Raw genomic sequence first — 21,134 nt, 5'->3', positions numbered from 1 at the left:
ATTACGATACATATTTCATATTTGCTAGCATTATGTGCGTTTTGGTGAACTTGTATGAACACATTGTGATGACTATCTTAAATAGCGTGCATCTCATTAATGTTCAGTCCTGAAACCGGCGAAAATTGTCTGAAAAATGTCAGAAAATGAATTTGATTCTTCACCTTGATAAATGTTCGGTGCAACGTGTTTGAGCTATTTTTTTTTACATTTTATTAAGATAACTCTTTATATCCTTTGTTACGTTATAGCTATGATACCGATTTGGTTAAATACAGTGTCACATTTACGTTACTTTCAGTGTCTTTATTTAAATTAAACGTTAACTTTTAAATTTACTCGTTAATGTTTCAGATAAGTCAGAGACTCTTGTAACTTTAAGCACACCACGCATACACATCAACACATGTTACGCCACTGTTGTTATCTTCACTGCAGTCAATCCAATCCTGTCCGTACCATATCTGCAATTCCTGGTTGCGTGAAACGGACTGCAGTTGAGGAACGTCGGTGAAAACCAGCTCTGGAGATGTGTGGCTAGTTTCATCAAGATTATAATAGTAGCTTTTCTTGCTACACCCACTGCTTTTTTTTCAGATTTCCAGGAGGTGGCAGGACGCATTCTTTATTGGCATTTGTGATGATAGTCATTAAGGCGTTACTGCCATAAAAGTCTCTGTTTTTGCAACCCCAGTAGGATGCACTATAACCTTGGTTGCATACTACTGCCCCCGATTTGTGGATGAGCTTCACCGATTTAAGAGTTCCACTCTTTGTGATGTCGAAGGCACCGTACTGGTGACCTCGCGCTCCAAAGCAAACAGGGTCTGTGTTTATCTTCTGCCAGTTCTCTAAAATTGAATCAAAATGTACCAAAACATTACGTCACTCCAGTACTATAGAAACTATAAATCTAAATTCAGATTGGGGTAGACGCTACTTAATAATTATTAGATGTCTCTTACATACATTAATGTAAAGGATAAGCGCCGCTAAGTTAAACAAATAAGTGGTCGTAGAAAGTAAAGCAACGTTTTTTCACTGTCGTTAAAATGTTTTGTTCTGAGTCGTTTATTTGAAAATTGGTTCCAGTCCTTCTCATTACTTGTGCGAATCAGAATAAAGGTACATTCTTTACTTGATCATGGTGCGAAGATGACAGCGAAACATTCCGTTCCGTCTTTTCGCTTATTTTTATACGGTGTTTTAAGTTAACTTAAACTGTATTTATAAATTTAATCTTAAATATACGTTCCCTTGTGTAATTGTCATCTTCGCCTTAGATTTTTCATGTTTCATTTTTCTCATTACCAGAGGTAAACCAACCTCTTTGTACCAATCCGGTTTTATATTTGAAGCTTTGAGAACACATGCATGATAGCGACAATATGTAATAAAGTGCTTCAAAGACTACACAAGCAGTCGCTGTCAGTCTCTTTTAGAAAGATCCCGGAGGGGACCATAAATTTACGGTAATGATGCAATTCAATTGCTGATTAATCTTAGAGGCGGTAATTAAAAGAGTTTTAAAGCACTCTATTAATTAACACAAATGGCATACCTTCACAGCGAGCCAGGATTGTTTGACCATTCCCATCAGAGTATATCCAGTAATCCCCGTTAACCATCTCATTTCCTTCACTGGCCTTGATCTCACTGCAAGATTCGGCAGGAAGCTCCGAAATAGAACCAAGAGGGACTGTGTGATAGGTAGATAGATAGATAGAAACTTTATTAAAAATGTCATAAACCACCTAGCTGGGGAAAACTCCCCCACTAATACGGGGACATAACAAAAAAGGGTTAAAATAAAAGAAAATGCTAAAAAACTATGGCTATTTACAATAATAAAATTAAAATCTAAGTTAAAATATGTTATGAGACTATGTACAGTGGATTATATAATACAATAATACATAATTAAAAATTCTTCAGGAGGAGCAGAGCGGACAGCCTCTGCACCCATCATCTAATAATGCATCAAGATTGTTAAGATTTCTGATGTTCGTCTTAAAAATGCTGAGAGATGTGGCCTCTCTTATGCTCTTTGGTAATTTTGACCACAATTTGGGTCCTAGATATCTGATCGAGTGCTTACCGTATTTCACCGAGTTAAACCTAGGCATTGTAAAGTCAGATTGCCTTAAGTTATACGTACTGGAGTAATTGCTGAAAAAATTACAGAGATAATAGGGGCATAACTTATGTTTAACTTTATACATTAGAATAGAGAGGTCTTGAAGTCGTCTATTAAGTATAGGGAAAGAAATAGGGAATAGGGAATAGGGATAGGGAAAGAAACTCTCGTAAAATCGGATTTTCTTTTGATTTTGCTGGAATAACTGCAATTGAAATGCTTGCAGGATGAATATATCTCATAACAAATGTGCTTTGTAGCACAGTGAACAGTTAATATTTTTTTACAATGTTGTTTATTAACGGACCGTGCGGCTTGCATATTGTTATCTGCTCCTTATGATTCTTATACTGCAGACCTGTTCTGCAGACTTAATTGGAAAAATCTCAGGAATCAGAGGCTATAGACCAAAGCAATTGTGATGTTCAAATCATTAAATGGAAAGACACCAGATTGTTTATCAAATAAATTTATCTTTCGTAATGATACAACTAGCTGTAGATTAAGAAATAGTGAAATGAGGCTCGCTCTTCCTCAACCTCGCACCGATTATTTTCGAAAAAGTTTCTCTTTAAGCGGTGCAACGTTGCTGAATAGCCTTCCAGCTGATATGAGAGCATCGAAAACGTTAAATGAATTTAACGCTAGGTTAAGTAATTTCAGATTTTAGTGAAACAGGGCATCCCTGAAAAGCAAGTACCTTCTTGTTTCCTCTTTTTTTTTTTTGAATAGGTAGGTAGTTTGTTTAGTTTCGGTCAATTTTCTTGTAATTCACTTTTATAGCATAATACTTTGAATTCTTATATTTGTTAATAGTTTTTTTGCTTAGCGGAACTACCGTGGATAAATAAAGTCATCCATCTGGGGCTCTATCCCCGAAGTGGGGGGGGGGGGGGGAAACTCCCATATATGAGCTATATAGGTATGTGCCGCTGTGATGGGTATGTTTGCAAGCAGTTAAGTATGAGATAGTGTATAGAAATCAGAAAGTCTTGGTCTAGAATAGGGTATCATTTGTCGGGAAACTGATAGGTGGTAAGAATAGTTAATTCCAGAATAGGAATAGAAACTCGGAAGAGAAAGAGATATCAAGTCAACGTTGTTGACAGATGGTTTCCCATTAAAAACGCTAATAGTGATACAATTCTCAAAAAAGTCTGTGATAGGGTAGGGATTTTCAGTATCTAGTCTAGTTAGGCTTGCAAAATCATTTGAATATGGTCTGGTATGGGGTAAGGGTTTCAGAGTCCTAGCGGCACACCCCCCACTCAAAATTATACACCCCCCCCCCGGGGGGGGGCGCTCGATCTTGTGGGTTTCTTTATTACTACAGACACGAGCATGCAGGTTCGAGGTTGGAAATCTTGTCTAAATAAGATGTGACCATTAGTGGGATGCTTGAGATTGTGCCTTTTTAATCTCGCTCCATCGCATTCCTGTAAGTCAACATTTTTTCTAGAAATAATTACATTTTAATTTCCTTATTTTTAAGCTCTAATAAAGTTCATAGCCTTCGTACTGCGCCCTTTAATGTGAGAACGCTTTTCTACGGCTTAAGTTACTCTTTATCCACATTGCATCTCGGAAGCGGTAGCTCTATGTTACATCATTTGTTTAGAAATAGAGGCTTTGTTTATCAAGCGAAAACAAAAAGAACTGAATAGTAAAAAATGCAATTTATGTAAGTAATTGATGCTTCATTCATTCTTTCATCCTTTCATTCATTCATTCATCCATTCATTCATTCATCTATTCATTCATTCATTCATTCATTCATTCATTCATTCATTCATTCATTTATTCATTCTTTTCTCCCTAGTCTCACTCTCAGTTTTGACCTTGGCTCCAGACTTCTCGTTCAAAGACCGAGCGCGTTCTCAAAAAATACGACTGTTTTGCAGTCAAGAATACAGCATGCTTAATATTGTCGAAACATTTAAAAAAATTTGTAAAAAAAAAAGGCTCGAGACTTGCATAAAACACATAAACTGCCATAACAAGCTAATCTTTGACCTTCAAAATGGTTGTCGGTGTTGCCGTGTTGAACATAAAAAAAAAAAACTAGACTGCAAAACAGTCGTTTTTTCTCTTAAGTCGTTGGAAAAAGCCCTTATCGAAGAAGCGAAGCGTCGAACGTTGAGGCGCGAAGCGCCGATCGTTTAATTGCGAGCCTCGCACGCCCGCAAGGCGTGCGAGGTGAGAAAATCTTTTAGCGTCTCTCCCCAGTTTCGCTCACAGTTTTGACATCGGCTCCAGACCTCTCGCTTTCGCTCGAAGACCGAGCGCGTTTGCAAAAGATAGGACTGTTTTGCAGTCTAAAATGAACAAGAAGAATCTTATAAATTCACCGCTGTTATGTGCCCGTGTCATGTAGAACCCTGCCCCATCTAGCACAAAATCTTCCGGTCTTGCTTCCTTAGTTCTGTCGTTGAGTTCGCAGACTTTCTGGCCAAGATAAAAGTTATAGCTTTGGCACTTGACTTCTTTGTCACACCTCAAAAAGCACTCTGCTGGCCATCCAACCTTGAACGTTTTAAACATGTGGCCCCTGAGGACCATTTGCGCGACGGAGCGTTCCTTTTGGTGACATTGTCCAGCAGCTTTAAATATACCAATCCGGGACATGAAAAACGCAACTGAGAGCCAGAATTTTGGATTCATATTGGATCGAGTGCGTCAGTGTATTTGCTAGAAGCAAAATAAAAGTTCTATACAACAAGGCTTTGAAATGGCATTTTGATGATATTTGTTGTATCAGCTATCGAAATTAATTATTGTTGTAAAGCTTTGTTGAGTTGGAGAATTGAATATTCGAGGCCTCCCAACCATTGCTTTCCTCGACGTTTTTTCTAATATTCCAAAAATCATTCCGTTCCTTATCTATGATAAGAAATCTTAAAAAGCTTGAGGTTTCCTCTGTTTTAGGTGAAAACAAACGAACCTTGAAATTAATCTCTCTTTCCCTTCTTGCTGCATGTTAGCTCATAAGTTATTAATATTTCGCAAACATCATCGCCATTCTGACGCCATTCTCAAGACTATTTTTTGCCGTAAATAAAAATGCTCGGCTGTGGAAAGGCGACTACAGTAAAAACCCACGACTAAGAACCTAATTTATCAGAACCTGTTAGGCTAAGATTTGCCAGTTACATCCTCTTAAAAAGAACTTCTTCAGCCTAAAATTTGAAAAAAGGTTCTTATTTTATAAAATCGATTAAAAATGTAAATAAGATAAGTTGGCATTCTAGATCCTTTTTGGAGACACCTAGGAGCCTTATCACTCCAATTTCAATGTAAACGCCAGCGTTAAAATACTATTATTGATACAATCACAAAAATATAAATAATATGGTATGTAGGAAAAGGCTGAATACTACTGAAAACTCTATAAACAACAATGTAAATGTTTCTTCAGAAATTAAGAACCTAAATTACCTAAATTTATGCAAACAAATATTTAGGCCAACTTGGGAAAATGTAGGCTGTTACTCGCGGGTTTTTACTGATGAAGAATTTTCCAAAAAGGCTTTATTCATTTTACCTTATTCACAAGCCAGAAAGATCAGAGGTCTTTTATGTTTTAAAATCTGAAAAAATGCTTCACAAAGCGATCTTAAAATTACTATGCATATACCACTACCTAAATTCTAATTCATGGCTTTTTTGTCATTTTATTTTCTTTCGACTAATCAATTTAATTATTTACTTTGAAAATTTAAGTGAAGTTTGTGTGGCTTTTGCTTTGGTAAACAATCTTTGAATGGAGAAGAAATTGGTAAACATAACACCTGTCTTCTGTTTGTGCCCCAACTGCATTAATTAAGTTTTAATATTTTTACACGAACACGTCAGGTCTTAGACGCAGTGATCGTTGTAGAATAGGTGTGCAAGCCAGCTCTAAAATGATAATGAAGTTATATTAAAAACATGTCTTTTTCTTTCACCACTCACGTTTGAGTGGATAACTCATTTTTAAGGTCCATTAATTACTAAAGGCAAATTAGTCGGGAGGAATTAATGAGGCAATGTAAAAAAACAAATAAAAATAAGAAATAATAATAAAACCTGGCTGCATAATCTTGCGCGAAATTATACACAAGCACAAAGACCGCATTGCCAAAGCGCTTTTGAACTGTTATTATTTTAAAATTTTGCATAGTATAAGTTCAAGGTATATTAGTAGTTTTTGAACATTTTTTGTTTCGCTTTCCTAATTAAAAAGCAATTGCGGCAGATCTACTTGATGTTCAATTTTAATGTTTTGAAACTGGACAGCTGAAAATGACATGCACATCACGTACACGTAAAATGGTGTTTTTTACTGTATTTTACTGAATTTTTGCTCAAAAAATGTTTAGAGATTTTTGTTACATAAACTGTGGTTGTTTGTTGGGATTTTGACTACCGAGAAAAACAGTATCTCAACGTGTGTAAAATTAAGATATTTTTTTATGTGTGCTGGCTTGATTTTGCACACCCTTTCGAGTTTATCGATATTCAGTCGAAACATATTTGGAACTTCCTCTGCAATCTTCGGCAATCTTCGGAAATTTTCGGTAAAGTTCGGAAAATGTTTGGAAATATTCGTACGACCTTCAGACAATGTTTTGAAAATCTTCGAAAATTTTTAAAAATGGTTGGAAATCTTCGGAAGCAGGCCATAAAATAAACAAAATAATACATAGTTGCTTGGAGATATGGAATTTCTGGCCGCGGACCCGAGAAGGCGGCAGAAATCGAGCCTACCTTAGAAAACCAATGCACACAGGAAGGGTTCATTGCTGTTACAAAATTTTTACCATAATGATTCGATTTAGCGCCCTCCTTCAAATAAGCGCCCCCTTCCGAATAAGCGCCCACCTTCGAATGTGTTTTTGTCAATAAGCGCCCCTATTCCAATAAGCGCCCTCATTCTTATAAGCGCCCCCATTCTTATAAGCGTCCCTATTCTAATAAGCGTCCCTATTGTCGATAACTGCCCCTACTGATGGAAGTCATCGACGTCCAATAGATAAACTCAAGGACATTCACCGCACCGTACATGCATATATTTACTGCTAAAATGAATAATTCTTTTAAAAGAAACTGAACTTTCAACAAATTGTTACTATTGTAGTTTCTGTTATAATTAGTTATTTTAATATTTATTGAAGTTCTGTTTTGAACATTTGGTTGTTTCTCAAAAAATTAAATAAGCGCCCTGTCCCGAATAAGCACCCTGTCTCGAATAAGCGCCCTCCCTTGAGGTGTCAAAAGTAAATAAGCGTCCCGGGCGCTAAATCGAATCATTACGGTAAGAGCACATGACTGGTCTAAGGCACGAATTGGCATTCTCGGTAACAACAAGCATTACTATGTCCCTTGTGACTCCAGAATAGGGTTTGGTTCAAGGGAGGGGGGAGGGGGCAGAGGATGGCAACAGCACTTTTGGAAATGTTGCTTCTAAGAATTACGGGAACACATATCAAAACCAAAGGATATATTTTGGTGTAGTAAAAAAAATAAAGAGTACATAAAGAAAAAATTAAGTAACTTAAAAGCCTGGATCAAACGCCGTCATAAAATTGAAGTTATCTATTAAGTAGATGATCTTTGGTAATGGAATAGTAAGGGAATAACTTAGATAACTTAAAGTAGAGAAGTTTGGATGGCGTTAAACCAATGATCGAGAATCGGTCAAATTTTTAACAGCCTTTTTGAGAAATGACATATTTTTTAAGCTGAAGGATGAAAATGGAGTTCTGCTTAATTTCTTGATAGCTGAAAAATGGGCTGAAATTAAAACTGACAGCTGAAAAATCGCCGAAAATTTAAATCACGACTGGTATTCCAGTACCCCCTCCCCTGCCATTTGACAAGTAATGGATTCTATTCTTATTTCTTATTGGTTGTATCGTTAACAGAATGAGATAGATTATTTCTGTGAAATTTACTGAGATACTTTCCAGGTTCATAATAATTATATACTTTCTATATAATTGGTATTGGTTATCGATAATAAACTCTCTTCGAATAAATACAAAAAAAAATTGTTAGCCAAGACAGACATATTTAAAGTGTCAATGCAGTTTTATTACAATTTCTTACAACAACAACAAGATACACTTAATATGTAATATTTCAAATTGGTGGCGTATCCAGAGTAGCAAAAGGGCTCCAGTAAGGGAGATAGAGGAATTTTTCGGCCCTTTCGGTCATATATTTTTCAGACATAACGGGGAGAGAACGGCCGGAAGGCAGGCTCGTGGGGCTCCTTCCCTGGATCCGCCACTGTGTTATGTATAAAACGTGTTACGATACAGATAAAATGTACAATTTGTAGACCAAAGTATTTTGTACAGCTTAAAATCGGTTCAAGGATGTAAATCAGTAACATGGACATCGGTAGTTATGGCAGCAAGGCAGATGTAGATCACAGCGTGGTTTTCTGATTTTGAATGAGGAAATTATTATTATTGAGGAATAAACATAGTAATAAGGAAATACACTGCAGGTTTACATATTATAGTAATGCAAATAGCTCACCTAAAAAAACATTACCTACTTACGTTGTAGGTGAGTATCGGCTGCCATATATGCATAAAGAATATTATTATTATTATTATTATTATTATTATTATTATTATTATTATTATTATTATTATTATTATAATTGCTTTTACTGTATGTACTGTTTTTACTCAGTTGTCAATATACAGAAATACAATGACCCGTAACAGGTGTGATCAATATCTAGTGCAGCGAGTGTGTAACTTGGATCAGTATATCCAGCGTATAATTATGCAGTATTTTGATTATTATAACTACTGTTACTATAACTAGTATAACTCAATTGTTTATACACAGATGCAAGTTACTGTAACAGTTGTAATCAATCTTCAGTGCAGTGCACAGCTAGTGAGTGAGTTCCTCACACGGTGATCTTAAAGGAGCTAAGTCACGGATAACGCATCTTGAAAAAAATGGCAAGTTTTTTTCAAGTTTCCTATTTGTAATCCATGTTAATCTTCGTCAGTCGAAACCGTCCTTGGTTAATTCCGGGTTTTCTACATTAGAAAACTATTATTTAAAGGTTTCTTTCGATTAAAACGTAATCAGAAAAATGACTGAAGATATCGTGACACTGCTCCTTTAAGCCACTGCATGTGAGCCCGTTTTCTTTAGCCCTTATAAGATCTTTTTATATATTTTTTATTGTATTCATGCTAAGTTTTTCTAATATTTTTTTCAAACATTGCAAAATAACGAAGATCTTGATAAAATTTAAATCGTCTTGTTGTGAATCACAACATAAAGGAAATAACCTTTTTAACTGACCAGCCCAAAACGTTAGACACTTAAAATTTTAAACTGCTTGACTATAGTGAATAGATTTCTACAGGTTAATGATGGTAATAGGACTGATTGGGGTTCGATTCAGAATGTTCTCATACTATTGATTATACTAAATTTGACCTGTTCCAGATTTTTCCAATAAAGACACAGTGTTTAATACTAGAAATGAGGGAACAGGAAAAGACAGTACTTTTACAGACGTAAACCCTCGGACGTATCATATCCCCACCGTGGTACAAGTGGGTGGGTGGGGGGGGGGGGGGGGTGGTTGGATAGTATCCCACCAAGTGTTTTGTTTCTATTAAGACACAGCGAAATTATTTTGCACTGAGTAGAAAGCCTCTAGCTTACTCTACAAGATGACATGTTGTTTGTTCGCCGTGACGTCATTTGACGTCACATAACGTCATTAAAGCCGCCACCTTGGATCCGCAATCTTTGATTTCTCCATTTTCTTAGAAAGTCAGAAAATAACGGAAATTGATGCAGAATCAAGCCAAAAAATGCTTAAAATGGAATGCTTATGGAATGCTTATGAAATGCAAAATGAAAAAAATCGTACAAATGTCTTTCAATAAACTGAAAAAATAAAGAAAAGTGTTAAAAATGACGACATATGGACATCATGACGATATCGTCGACACATGGTTGACATATCAAAATTTCTGCAAGGGATGAATGAACAGCTACTGAAAGTTTCAGTATTATAGAGTAAATCCTCTTTTCCAAATTTCGATTTTGACATCCATCCCCTCCCCCTCCACCTTTGTACGTCCGAGAGTTAAACTGCATTTCTGTGCGACAAAGAGATCATTTGTAAAAAGTAATCCGTCTGTCGATGCAGCACAAATGTTAGGCTCACTTGACAAAAAGGCGGCCTTGAAGATTTCTATATATTCCATTACTTTGGCAGTATCCGTAGAGGATGCGATTTGTATCTAACAATAGAAACAAAAGAACCAGCTTATGCATTTATCGACATTAAGTATAATTCGCTGATGCGAGAGAAGGCTCTCCCAAGGCGCTAACGTTATAAGCGCGTTGCAAAAATATTCACCACCTCGCCAATCGATGGCCAGTCGATAATCTATATCAGTCGATGCCAATAAATCTGCTTATATTAGAAATCGATGACAGATCAATCAATGAAGAAGTCACAATTTTGTCAGTATTAACACGATCGATTGTTTACAAATGTCATCGAATTTTCGATTGCCATATTGTCAATAGTAACTGATGACAATCGATAGTTATCAATAACAATGGGTGTAACATGTGACTATCGCGATTGGTCTCCGTTTAGCTGATACCAATCAATATCAATTAACTAATAATTATCGATTCAGTAATCTCGATTGATTTCAGACCTTGATTTTCATCGATTGGTCAAGTCGGCCTCTGGCGTATCCTTTTAATAAACTGATGCGGGGGGGGGGGGAAGGGGGGGGATGGGTGGTGTGCACGTGTACCAAACTCAGACTGGAAATTTAGTGACTCAGTCAGTAATTGACTTACCATACTTAGAAGAAAACCACATGCTTCCACATTCACGGTTGTCGTGTCCATCAAACACTGAAACAAAATAAAAAAATCTCATGGATTTTCAAATATATTAAAAAATATGTACAAAGCTTAAACTTTACGAATTCTTAAAGCATCACAAAAAGAGAAGTAAAACAAGCTAAAACCAACGAAAAAGGTCAAAATGAGGATAGTGTACCCCCGACAGGTGCTATTATGCTACCTCGGATTTCTCATAAAAAAGGAGCTAAGAACAGAGTTGAATCGGTATGATGTATAGGGATTACAGTAGACGGTTCTTACGGTCGTCCGTTTTTTTTGTAAGCGTGTGAACTGCGAGCCCTCCTGCACCGTAACTTTGCGTTCCGTTACGGCAAAATAATAATTTATATTACTTTTTGATTATCAGGAATTTCATTGTATAAACACAGTAATGTTTGGCTTACCTCTGTGGCAGCTGTCGCCAGTAAGGTATCCTTTGTCAATCCCTTTGCAGTTCGATTCCCACTGGTATGGGTACGAGTGAGAAATAATAATGCGAGGACACGAGCCCCTAAGATTAGAATATTTATAACAATATGTCAGCGACAATCTAATTACACATTTCAAACCCACCTAGCTACCGACCTAACTTAGCTAGAGACAGACAGACAGACAGACAGACAGAACTGGACTAAGCTGAGCTGAACTGAACTGAATCTTTATTTATACTCGTATTGACAGACAGAAAGACATACTGACAAACAGGCCATACGGCTGACTTACCGATTGACAGATAGGCAAGCAGGCAGGCAGCTATACCAGCCAACAGACAGATAGACAGACAGACAGACAGACAGACAGACAGACAGACAGACAGACAGACAGGCAGACAGACGGACAGCAGGACAAACGGACAGACGAACAGACAGGTAGACTGGTACATAGGCGTACTGGCAAGTAGGCAGGCAGGCAGGCAGGCAGGCTGGCTAGCAGACAGTCACGGACGGAAGTACAGACAAGTTTGAGAGACAGTCATAAGTGTCATTTACTAAGAAGGGAACTCCTAGTTCTATGTGACCGAACGACAGGCGGACAGACAGGCAGACTAGTGCACGGCCTGGCAGGCAAGCAGGAAAACAGACACGGACAGACGGACGGGCAGACAGACATAACATAACATAAGGTCAATTCCAGCCAAGGCAATTGGTTATTAGTATTGGAGTTCTCATGTCGAATCTAGGACGTCTTTTAAGGGAAGATAGATGCTTGATAACTCGAGTTAAAACAGGTTTGTTATTTCCGCTAGTTTTGGATAGATTAAGCTTTAAACATATTGAGGTAAAAAACTTTCATTTATAAAACCAATTTTTTGAAAAAAAAAGTTGCTGGATCTTTCTCACCCTTTGCCACCAGTGCAAGCAGAATTAAAATGCTCTCCTCCTCTTGGAATCTGTAGGAGAGTGAAAGAAATTATGCTAAAAAAAATATAACCTACCTGGCTAAATTTAGGCAGCATGTTTTTGCAAGTCAATACCATTGAGATTACAATAGTTAAAACAAATAATAATGACAACTTTAAAGCTGGAATTCTAAATATTAAGTTTAATCTTACCGCGTAAAAGACAGAATAATTCGAGGAGGGCCGCAACACATCAACTCTAAAAGCTCCTGTGACAAAGCAAGATTTGCGGAACCAAGACAGTAATTAAGTAATGTAAAGGTTAAGATTGTCTACTACAGTTTTGAGGGGGTAAATAAGCCCAAATTTTAACTCTCTTCAGAAACGTTTAGAAATGTTCTATCTTTCTCCTATAACTGTATATTACAGCGTATAACTGTCATAAGCGACATTTGAATTAAAAAAATGCTAATAAACAACCAACAAACAGCCAAAATGATCGACCGAGTGCTTAAGAGGGGACTGGGCACTAGATGTTTCAATAGCGTTTTTCTCGAAATCTACACGTATGACCCCACCTCAAAATTTCAGAATTTACAAATTGGCTTTGATTAAACATTTATGCGGAATAAAGTGAAATCTGTAAGACAGAAATTTCGCAAAATAAGAAAATGTGATATTTTCCGCTATTTTTTAAAGGGGCAAAATATCACATTTTCCTATTTTGCGAAAATTCTGTCTTACAGATTTTTATTTTATTTTTCAAGAATGTTTAATCAAAGCCAATTTGTAATTTCTGAAATTTTGAGATGGGATCATACGTGTAGATTTAGAGAAAAACGCTTTTGAAACAACTAGTGCCCATTCCCCTCTTAAGCAATCGGCCGTTGTTTATTGATTGTTTATTAGCATTTTTATTGTTCAAATGTCGCAAGTGATGGTTATATGCTCTAGAAAACAGTGATAAGGGGAAAATAAAACATTTCTGGATGTTTAAAAGAGAGTTAAAAGCTGGGCCCATTTACCAGAAATTAAATACAAACAGCGGCAACATAGTATCTACCCCCCCCCCCCCCCCGTCCCCCCCAGATGGCCATCGCAGGGTTACCCCCAACATTAAATTCGCCGGTACCCATTCATTCACAAGGACGGAGAGAGTCACTATGGAAGTACAATGTCTTGCCCAAGAACACAACCCAGTGTCCCGGACAAAGCTCGAACCCTATTTGATCCGGAGTCCAGCGCACTAATCATTCGGCGACCGCGCCTCCAAGTTATTAAGGTCATTGCCCTGTATTGCATTGCGCATCCTTACTGCGCAGAATTTTACGCGTAATAAGCGCGCGCAGAAACAAAATGGCGGCTTTTTTCTATGTGGCTTAGTCCGCGAGAGAAGTAAATTGTCGCTTTCTCGTAAACGAGTCTGGTGACCTATCAATTTTTTCTCATATTTTGGGTGTAGCGATCAAGTTCTTTCTGTAAAATGAAAACAGATCAATTCTTGTGTTTAAAAAATAAATTATCGCTAAAAACGTGTACTTTGCTAGTACTCGCAGAGGAATTTTAAAGGAATTATATGGAATATACAAGGTCTTCCTGCTCCTAAACGAATCTGGTGACCCCCCTTTTTTATTTCAAAATTTAAGTTCCCTTAAAGTAATAAATCAATAGGCGAAGTTTGGTTAAAAAATTGTGTTCAGTTTTATTTCAGGGCAATGACCTTAAGTAAACCTAGGTTACTATATTTATCATCTCAGATATTTTCGTGTGGCTGGCACGATTGCGTTTGTGCCTCTGATTCGTACCTATTTAAAGTTAAAAAATATAAAAGCTAATATCGGTTATTTGGCCAGACCAAAATACTTTAACTTAACGTTGTGATCGTATGGCGGAGTTCTGTGTGCTGTGGAGGCATATTCATATATTTTTTTAAATGATAACAATTTAGCAAAACGATATTTATTTTACCATGGTAGGCTGATGCCATCCAGCGAATATCCTCGTCTTTTATCTTTCGACTCGGTAGGCTGTCCATATCTTCGTATGGCACACATATGCCTGAATTAAAGCAGTTGTGTTCCCCTTCTATGAGATGATTTCTATTGGAAGAGCTGATGCTTGCAACCAGAGTCCAGCCTCCTCCTGGTTAAGAAAAAACGTTTTAGTTTAGAATTATTAGTTGCTTTAAAAATACAAAGTAGCTGACATAATTTTCTATAAAAGAAGGTGTGGGGGCGAAATCACTTGGAGTGGCTTCCAAATATTACCATATTCCCCCCCCCCCCCCCCAGTAATTCACCTGTTTTTTATTTATTTTATTTTTTTCCATAATTTGCTGTTACCCTCCCCCCTCCCCCCCCCCCCCCCACTTAGCTTCCTTAAATAACGTAACGCACTAATAAATAAAAGCACCCTAAAGGTAAGGCCTGTTTTTAAATCCAAAAAAAAATTCTAAAAGTCGAAGGATCTTATCTGAAGGCTTATCAAGAGTTAAGCGCTTCTCCGCAGTACCATAAAGCTCAAATTTCTACTGCCTTCCTCAGGATGGGATGCTAGTTTATTGTGTCTTGCATTGTAGCATTTTGCAGGCATGCCAATATACTAAGACTAGTGTCGTGCCCGAGAACATAGCACATGCATGCATTAGTCCCGGCCAGAGCTTAAACGAGGAGCGCTCCGATTTCGTAAGCAAACTCACTATACATTAGGCCAGGATGCCTCCCAAAAATAAAGAAAACATCGGAGCTTACAGCTTTCGATTAATTGATTAGGTGTCAACTATGAAACAAATCCTACCATGGTTATCCATGTCACAAAAGACCTGTAACATTTTGTCCTTCACTGTGATCATGTAATTGCCACTTTTTGACTCTTTATGTGCGCCCTTTATTTCAGCGCAAGAGCGGTACTATTAAATAAAACAACAAGAAAAAGACATTTCAGCGTTTGACCAAATTGAGTCCGACCTTTTCACCCTGTTCCCCTATGCCGTTTTTTGTTTTCTTTTCAAAAATGAATTTAACGATTTTTTTTATTGTTTTTGTTGTCTCTCTTTGCTGTTCAAGCTGCCGCTAACCCTGCTGCTACTCTGCTGTTGTTGCTACCCCTGATGCTGTTACTGCTGCCGCAACTCCTGCAGCCGCTGCTACCCCTGATGCTGTTGCTGCACAAAGGGTAGCAACAACAGCAGAGTAACAGCAGCAGTAGCGGCAGCAGTAGCAGCATCAGGGGTAGCAGCAACAGCAGAGTAACAGCAGGGTGGCAGCGACCCCTGCTGCTACCGCTACTCTTGCTGCTGCTACCGCTACTCTTGCTGCTGCTGCTGCTGATGCTGCTACCCCTGATGCTGTTACTGCTGCCGCGACCCCTGCTGCGGCTACCGTTGCTGTTACCCCTGATGCTCCTGCTACTGTTATTGTTGTTACTGCTGCTGCTCCGCCTGCCAATTCGGCTTTAGATTTGTATTATGGAAACCTAAGCTATGGAGATAACAACCGACTATTCAGTATTAAGTAGTATCTTATCTTATCTAACCTGAGTCCTGTAGGGGTAGTCATTATACGCATGTCCTTTTCTAGATCCAAAATCCCATGGGTGTGTAGATCTATCAGCGTCGTTTAGCTCACAGATCAAACCTTCAAACCGGAAATTGATGCTTCTACATCGTGGTTCTCTGGAACATTTAACCAAGCATTCGCCAATAATAGCAGTATTTCCACTTGATATCACGTGACCCTTCAGGTAACTTCCCCTAAATGAATATGCCACAGGTTTGCACCGCTGATTGGCACTTGTAATAACGAATGACGCTAGCAACCATAGTAAACGATGCATTTTGACTGTAGAAAACAAAATTTCCAAAAATAAAATTATTAATACATGCTTAATAATTAAACAGCGCCTCAAAATTCCCATGATAAAACAAAGGATTATCGGAGCACACTTGCAAGTAAGAAAACCAACGAAATCGAAACTTTCACTTTGTAAAAATACGATTTCAAGACACATTTTGAAGTCATTTTACAGCAATTTGATCAGAGATTTTTTGGCAATGCACATATCCCAAGGTATTGTTAATACCTTTTGAAATTAAAACTGGAATGTACAAAATTCAAGTTTTATTGTTGCCATGGTTATGTTCATTTCCTTAAAGAAAATACACCAAACCAAACTTCAAACTAAAAGCAATAACTGATGTATAAATCCAATAAAGGAAATACATGCTGAAAAACTGATTAAAAATGTTCGGTATAGCCCCCCGTAAAAACTGTTTTTAGACAGCTGGCTGCTGAATTGCTACTTTAAAAGTAATGAAATATTAAAACAAAAGCTTGTGTCACTATGCTATTCGCAAATTTTTCAGTTGCTTCATTTGCCTCTTCAAGTCTAGTTTGACCCAAGGTTAACTTCTTTTTATTTCAAGTTATTGCATTTTCTAATTTAAAGGGATTGTGTCACGGATTTTGCCAGATTTTTGAACAGCCAAAATTTTTGTGACGCAGGAAACCTAAAAATAATAGTTTTTTTAATTAAAAATTGCTGAAACTGTTAACGAGCATCTTTGGCTTCAGATAACGCGTCTTGATAAATGATATTTATAGTCGTAGCTTGACTTCTATCCACAAATTAAGGTTATATCTTCCTTTAGATGTTCAAAGATAATGTTTTTATGGGTTTAGTTGTCTATCACTAATTGTAGAACAATTTAGATCAAAAAATTTTCGAAATCCCAGTGACATATATAGCTCCTTTACGTTTTTTGCGTCAATAAGATCAGAGCTTATTAAATCACTTTTCGTTTAGAATGCAGCTCAACTAAGTTTAGCGGAGTGCCTATGGCCAAACTAAGCACCTCCTTTTACCTCCTACTATCACCAAAATTTTTTTTTTTCAGCTGAAAAAAGTAAAGAGAACACAAACAAACAAACAAAGGAGATTCACAACGGCTAAGAAAAGTTAAATGAACCTACTTGACTTAAATGCAGTTGCCATGAACAAAACTCCACCCAGTGATACACATCAGCCTAACAAACAAGGCAATGATGGTTTTCCAAACTTGACTCTGAGAGTTCTTACAAATTTTGAACAAATGAGATTCTGGCTTGATGAGTAAGCAATTTTTTCAATAGTTCTGATTTGGCACATGGTGACCTATTGTTAAAAATCCAAAAACGCTATTAAAAATGAATGGAAAAACTAGAGTGGGCGGATTAGCTAAGATTTTTACCTCCAACAATCAAAACAAAAAAAATAAGCTAAAGAAGATCTTGCTGGATAATAAACAATATGCCAAGGTTTAAATTTGTTTTGAGCAGAAATGAGTTTAGCGTGTTAGTAAATAAAGTAAAGGTGATTTCGCTTTTTTTAATGGAATAATCCTCTCTATATATATAGTTTAAAATCTCTTAGTCATGCGTTTGCATTATTTGACAAATTGCTACTTTAAAGTTTATAAAATAATATTACATAAGCTTCTATACTATTTGCAAATTTAACAGTGGCTTCATTTGCCTCTTCAAGTCTAGTTTGACCCAAGGTTAACCTTCTTTCTATTATGAGTTATTACATTTTCCAATTTAAGTTTTTTGCTCTAATGAGATCAGAACTTGCTAAATCACTTTTCGTTTAGAATGCAGTTTCCCAACTTGACTCTGAGAGTTCTTATAAATTTTGAATAAATTAAATTCTGGCTTAATGAGTAAGCAATTTTCTCAAGTGTTTTAACTTTGGCACATGGTGACCTTTTGTTAAAAATAAAAAAAACGCTATTAAAAATGAATGGAAAAACTACAGTAGGCGGGTTAGCTTAGATTTTTAGCTCCACCAATTAAAACAAAAAAGGTAACGAAGATCTTGCTGGATAATTATTAAACAATGTGCCAAGCTTTTAGATTGTTTGAGCAGAAATTCAGATCAAGTTCGTGGAGTATTTTCAACACAGTTTGTTTTATGAATTCGGCCGAACTGCGTTTATGTTTAGTTTACGTTGCGATACTACTTGCGATACTACTTAGCAAGACGATTCTTTAAAGGAAACCTTCACTCCTACAACAAGTTGATGTTAAATTATTTAAAATAATTTCTAAATTCCAAATTTTACAAGACAAGGAAGAAATAACTTTTTTTATTTATTATCTAATATATCGAAAAAAATGTTGTAAAAAGTTTCCAACTTTGTAGTTTTTAATTCGTTTTTAGCTTTTCATAGAGGGCCACAAATTTACCAGTGTTGTTCACTATTTAGTGCCACTCTCTATAAATTAAAATCTTATAATTTTATCAATAAAAGAAATGAGAAATCTGTTTAACATTAAAGTAAGCACTTGTACATACACATATATACACGTATATAGTGAAACCCTGAGACACATAATATAATTATGTTTATTAGTGAACTGGACTCACTACGCTCAGGTATGTGCACTTTGCTCATCTCCAGACTGAGGTAACACACCAGCCTAGCAGTGGACAGCTGTTTCGTCCTCTTTGGGACTCGTCAGCACTGCGTAAGGCATGGTGGTAATGGGAGAAAAGTTCTTATTTCTCCCACCTCAGTGATCCAACACTTGTGGTACACAAGGTGGATCTTTGGAGACGAGCGCACCAGAAGTCTTAGACTACCGTTGAGGATAGGTTAGTTTAACTAACCAAAAAACACCTCAAAAATACGCCGTCCAGGAGCGAGACAATAAGGTAAGCACTTGTACATACACATATATACCAAATATAGTGTAACCCTGAGACACATAATATAATTATGTTTATTAGTGAACTGGACTCACTACGCTCAGGTATGTGCACTTTGCTCATCTCCAGACTGAGGTAACACACCAGCCTAGCAGTGGACAGCTGTTTCGTCCTCTTTGGGACTCGTCAGCACTTCATCGGAAAATGTGAAGAATTTGGCATGTGTCACGTCCAGTGCTCTAAGGATCAGTGCTGTAAAAGCAACAATTTCCACATTCGTGACTTAATTTTTTAGTTGAACAATGCTGATCGAACCACAAACCCCTGGGATTCTGTGCTAAAAAAGGACCACGCCTTCAGTGATTACCCGGTCAAGGTATGTATTAGTTATGTTTATATTTTCACCCATGTAAAACAGTTCTGCTGGTGGGTGTTAGCGCCTGCGTCTGAAGCGTTACTTGATTAAAAGACAAGAAGCTTGAGAAGCTTAAAATCGGGCGGTTAATAATTAACTATCTGCTTTGACTTGAAAGGCAGGGTACAGTTCAGTAAAAATCACTGGAAAAACAGTCACTTAAGTAACACTCAGTCGGAGGTTTGCGCAAGTCACAGTCTGCATGAGCTGTATTAATGTGTAGTCTGTATTAGTCTGTATTAGTGTGTGTTTTCAAGATTGCATTATTACTTAATGACATAATGGTCTCAATTTATAAATATATTTCGCACAATACAAATAAACGATTGAACTAGGCGACTACAAAATATAAATTTTTAACACTTAGCAAAAGTGCAGCCTTTTCGCAATACTTAATAAAGGCGGGGTTTTACCTGAAGACCATTTTTCCAACGCTTTAGGGGGATGACGCATTTCGGTATTTTCCAGCCCTTACACTTTGATGGAACAGCTAGTACTACAACTCTTTATCAGGTAACTACTATTGTCAAGAAAATGATCACAACTTGTTGACCAATGATTAGGTATTTGTTTCATACCATTACTGTAATAGCAACTGATGAAGAATAGTAGTACTGTCCCAAAGTATAAGAGCTGGAAAATACTGAAAACCATTTCAGCCGCGTTTTAAGAAATCCAAAGAAAGCTTTACTTATCCCATATATCTTTTTTTTGCAGTATTTTGTTAACTTTTGGGCGATTTTGGGGGATGTCTGGGAGGCGATAGATTTTCTCAAAGGATTAGTAAAATTTAGACAAACAAGAAATATTGGAGATTTAATGTGATTTTAAAGTTAGAATTTGAAGTTAAAAATTGGTGGACGGACACCAAACAGTCCCCTGACAACCTGGAGTGCTCTTGCGAGGGGGTCAACTGTTTGGTGGTTTCCATTTTTTCTTCAATCCCTTCTTTAAATCTCTTAAAATTTCATTCAAATTCAGGTAGAACCCCACCTTAAGTTAAGCTCAAACCAGTTGAATGGCATAAAAAGGAAATTCATTTCACGTCAAAACAAAAAAAAAAAGAAAAATATAGAAGCGTTAAAGCTTTCACAAATCAGGGCTTTCAATAACATGGTTTTGGAAAGTAGGCGGCAGGGTACTTTTCGAGCGCCAAAGGCGGGAGTCGCCTAGGAGGGTCTGAGGGCATTCCCCCCCCCCCCCCGCCAAAAAAAATGAAATTTAGATGCTTGAAAATGCTATTTTCGGCATTTTTCATTCAATTCAATGTTTGCATACATTTCCTGACCTTCTCAGTATCCTTTTTTCTTGGTTTTTCGTTTGTACGCGTACTAATCTGTTTTTATCAATGAGAACCACTTTCAAACAGTTAATGCATAAAAAATAATAATCAGATCAGAATACAATAGTTATTAATGCAATGTTTCACTATTATGTCTCGGCAGAGACACTTCTTTGTTGCAAGTTCAAATGTATGCAAATTTCGTGTGAAATGTAATTTGATTCCACTGTCTTGTTTCCCATGTTCATGAATGGTGAAAACAAACTCTTTCTTTAAAAAGTTGTATTTTCGTGAATAAAACCCATTGGCCTGTTTTGTTTTCCCGATCATGTTTGCCTGTGATTTTTACAAAACATGTTGTCTTTTTTTCGGAACC

At 37.0% G+C, this 21,134-nt stretch overlaps 1 protein-coding gene and 1 pseudogene across 2 annotated transcripts; both read right to left on the bottom strand.

Annotated features, from left to right (window-relative positions):
• Window positions 1-33: 33 nt before the first annotated feature.
• On the bottom strand, window positions 34-4,821 carry LOC144630492 (uncharacterized; annotated as a pseudogene). Its single transcript, XR_013566560.1, has 3 exons — window positions 4,486-4,821; window positions 1,562-1,699; window positions 34-851 (listed from the first exon to the last, which is right to left on the bottom strand). The product of XR_013566560.1 is annotated as an uncharacterized LOC144630492 (transcript).
• Window positions 4,822-10,183: 5,362 nt separating this feature from the next.
• On the bottom strand, window positions 10,184-16,208 carry LOC144629598 (uncharacterized). The gene is made up of 9 exons (XM_078487837.1): window positions 16,010-16,208; window positions 15,656-15,825; window positions 15,171-15,282; window positions 14,343-14,516; window positions 12,588-12,643; window positions 12,376-12,425; window positions 11,440-11,546; window positions 10,988-11,044; window positions 10,184-10,410 (listed from the first exon to the last, which is right to left on the bottom strand). The coding sequence occupies exons 1-9, from the start codon at window positions 16,206-16,208 to the stop codon at window positions 10,331-10,333; spliced, it is 1,005 nt and encodes a 334-aa protein (XP_078343963.1). The 3' UTR covers window positions 10,184-10,330.
• Window positions 16,209-21,134: the final 4,926 nt, after the last annotated feature.

This window comes from Oculina patagonica, chromosome 11 (genome assembly GCF_052425735.1).
Source record: "Oculina patagonica isolate OP01 chromosome 11, crgOcupat, whole genome shotgun sequence".
Classification (NCBI taxonomy): domain Eukaryota; kingdom Metazoa; phylum Cnidaria; class Anthozoa; order Scleractinia; family Oculinidae; genus Oculina; species Oculina patagonica.
Note: the sequence above shows the minus strand (reverse complement) of the source record. Positions and strands in the feature narration are given on the sequence as shown.

Coding starts and splice junctions, on each gene's coding strand:
- LOC144629598 (XM_078487837.1), bottom strand. CDS start 16,208: ATGCATCGTTTACTATGGTTGCTAGCGTCATTCGTTATTACAAGTGCC. Junction 15,283..15,655: donor TAGCAGCAGCAAGAGTAGCG/GTAGCAGCAGGG, acceptor TTTATTTAATAG/TACCGCTCTTGCGCTGAAAT. Junction 14,517..15,170: donor TTGTGACATGGATAACCATG/GTAGGATTTGTT, acceptor TTTCTTAACCAG/GAGGAGGCTGGACTCTGGTT.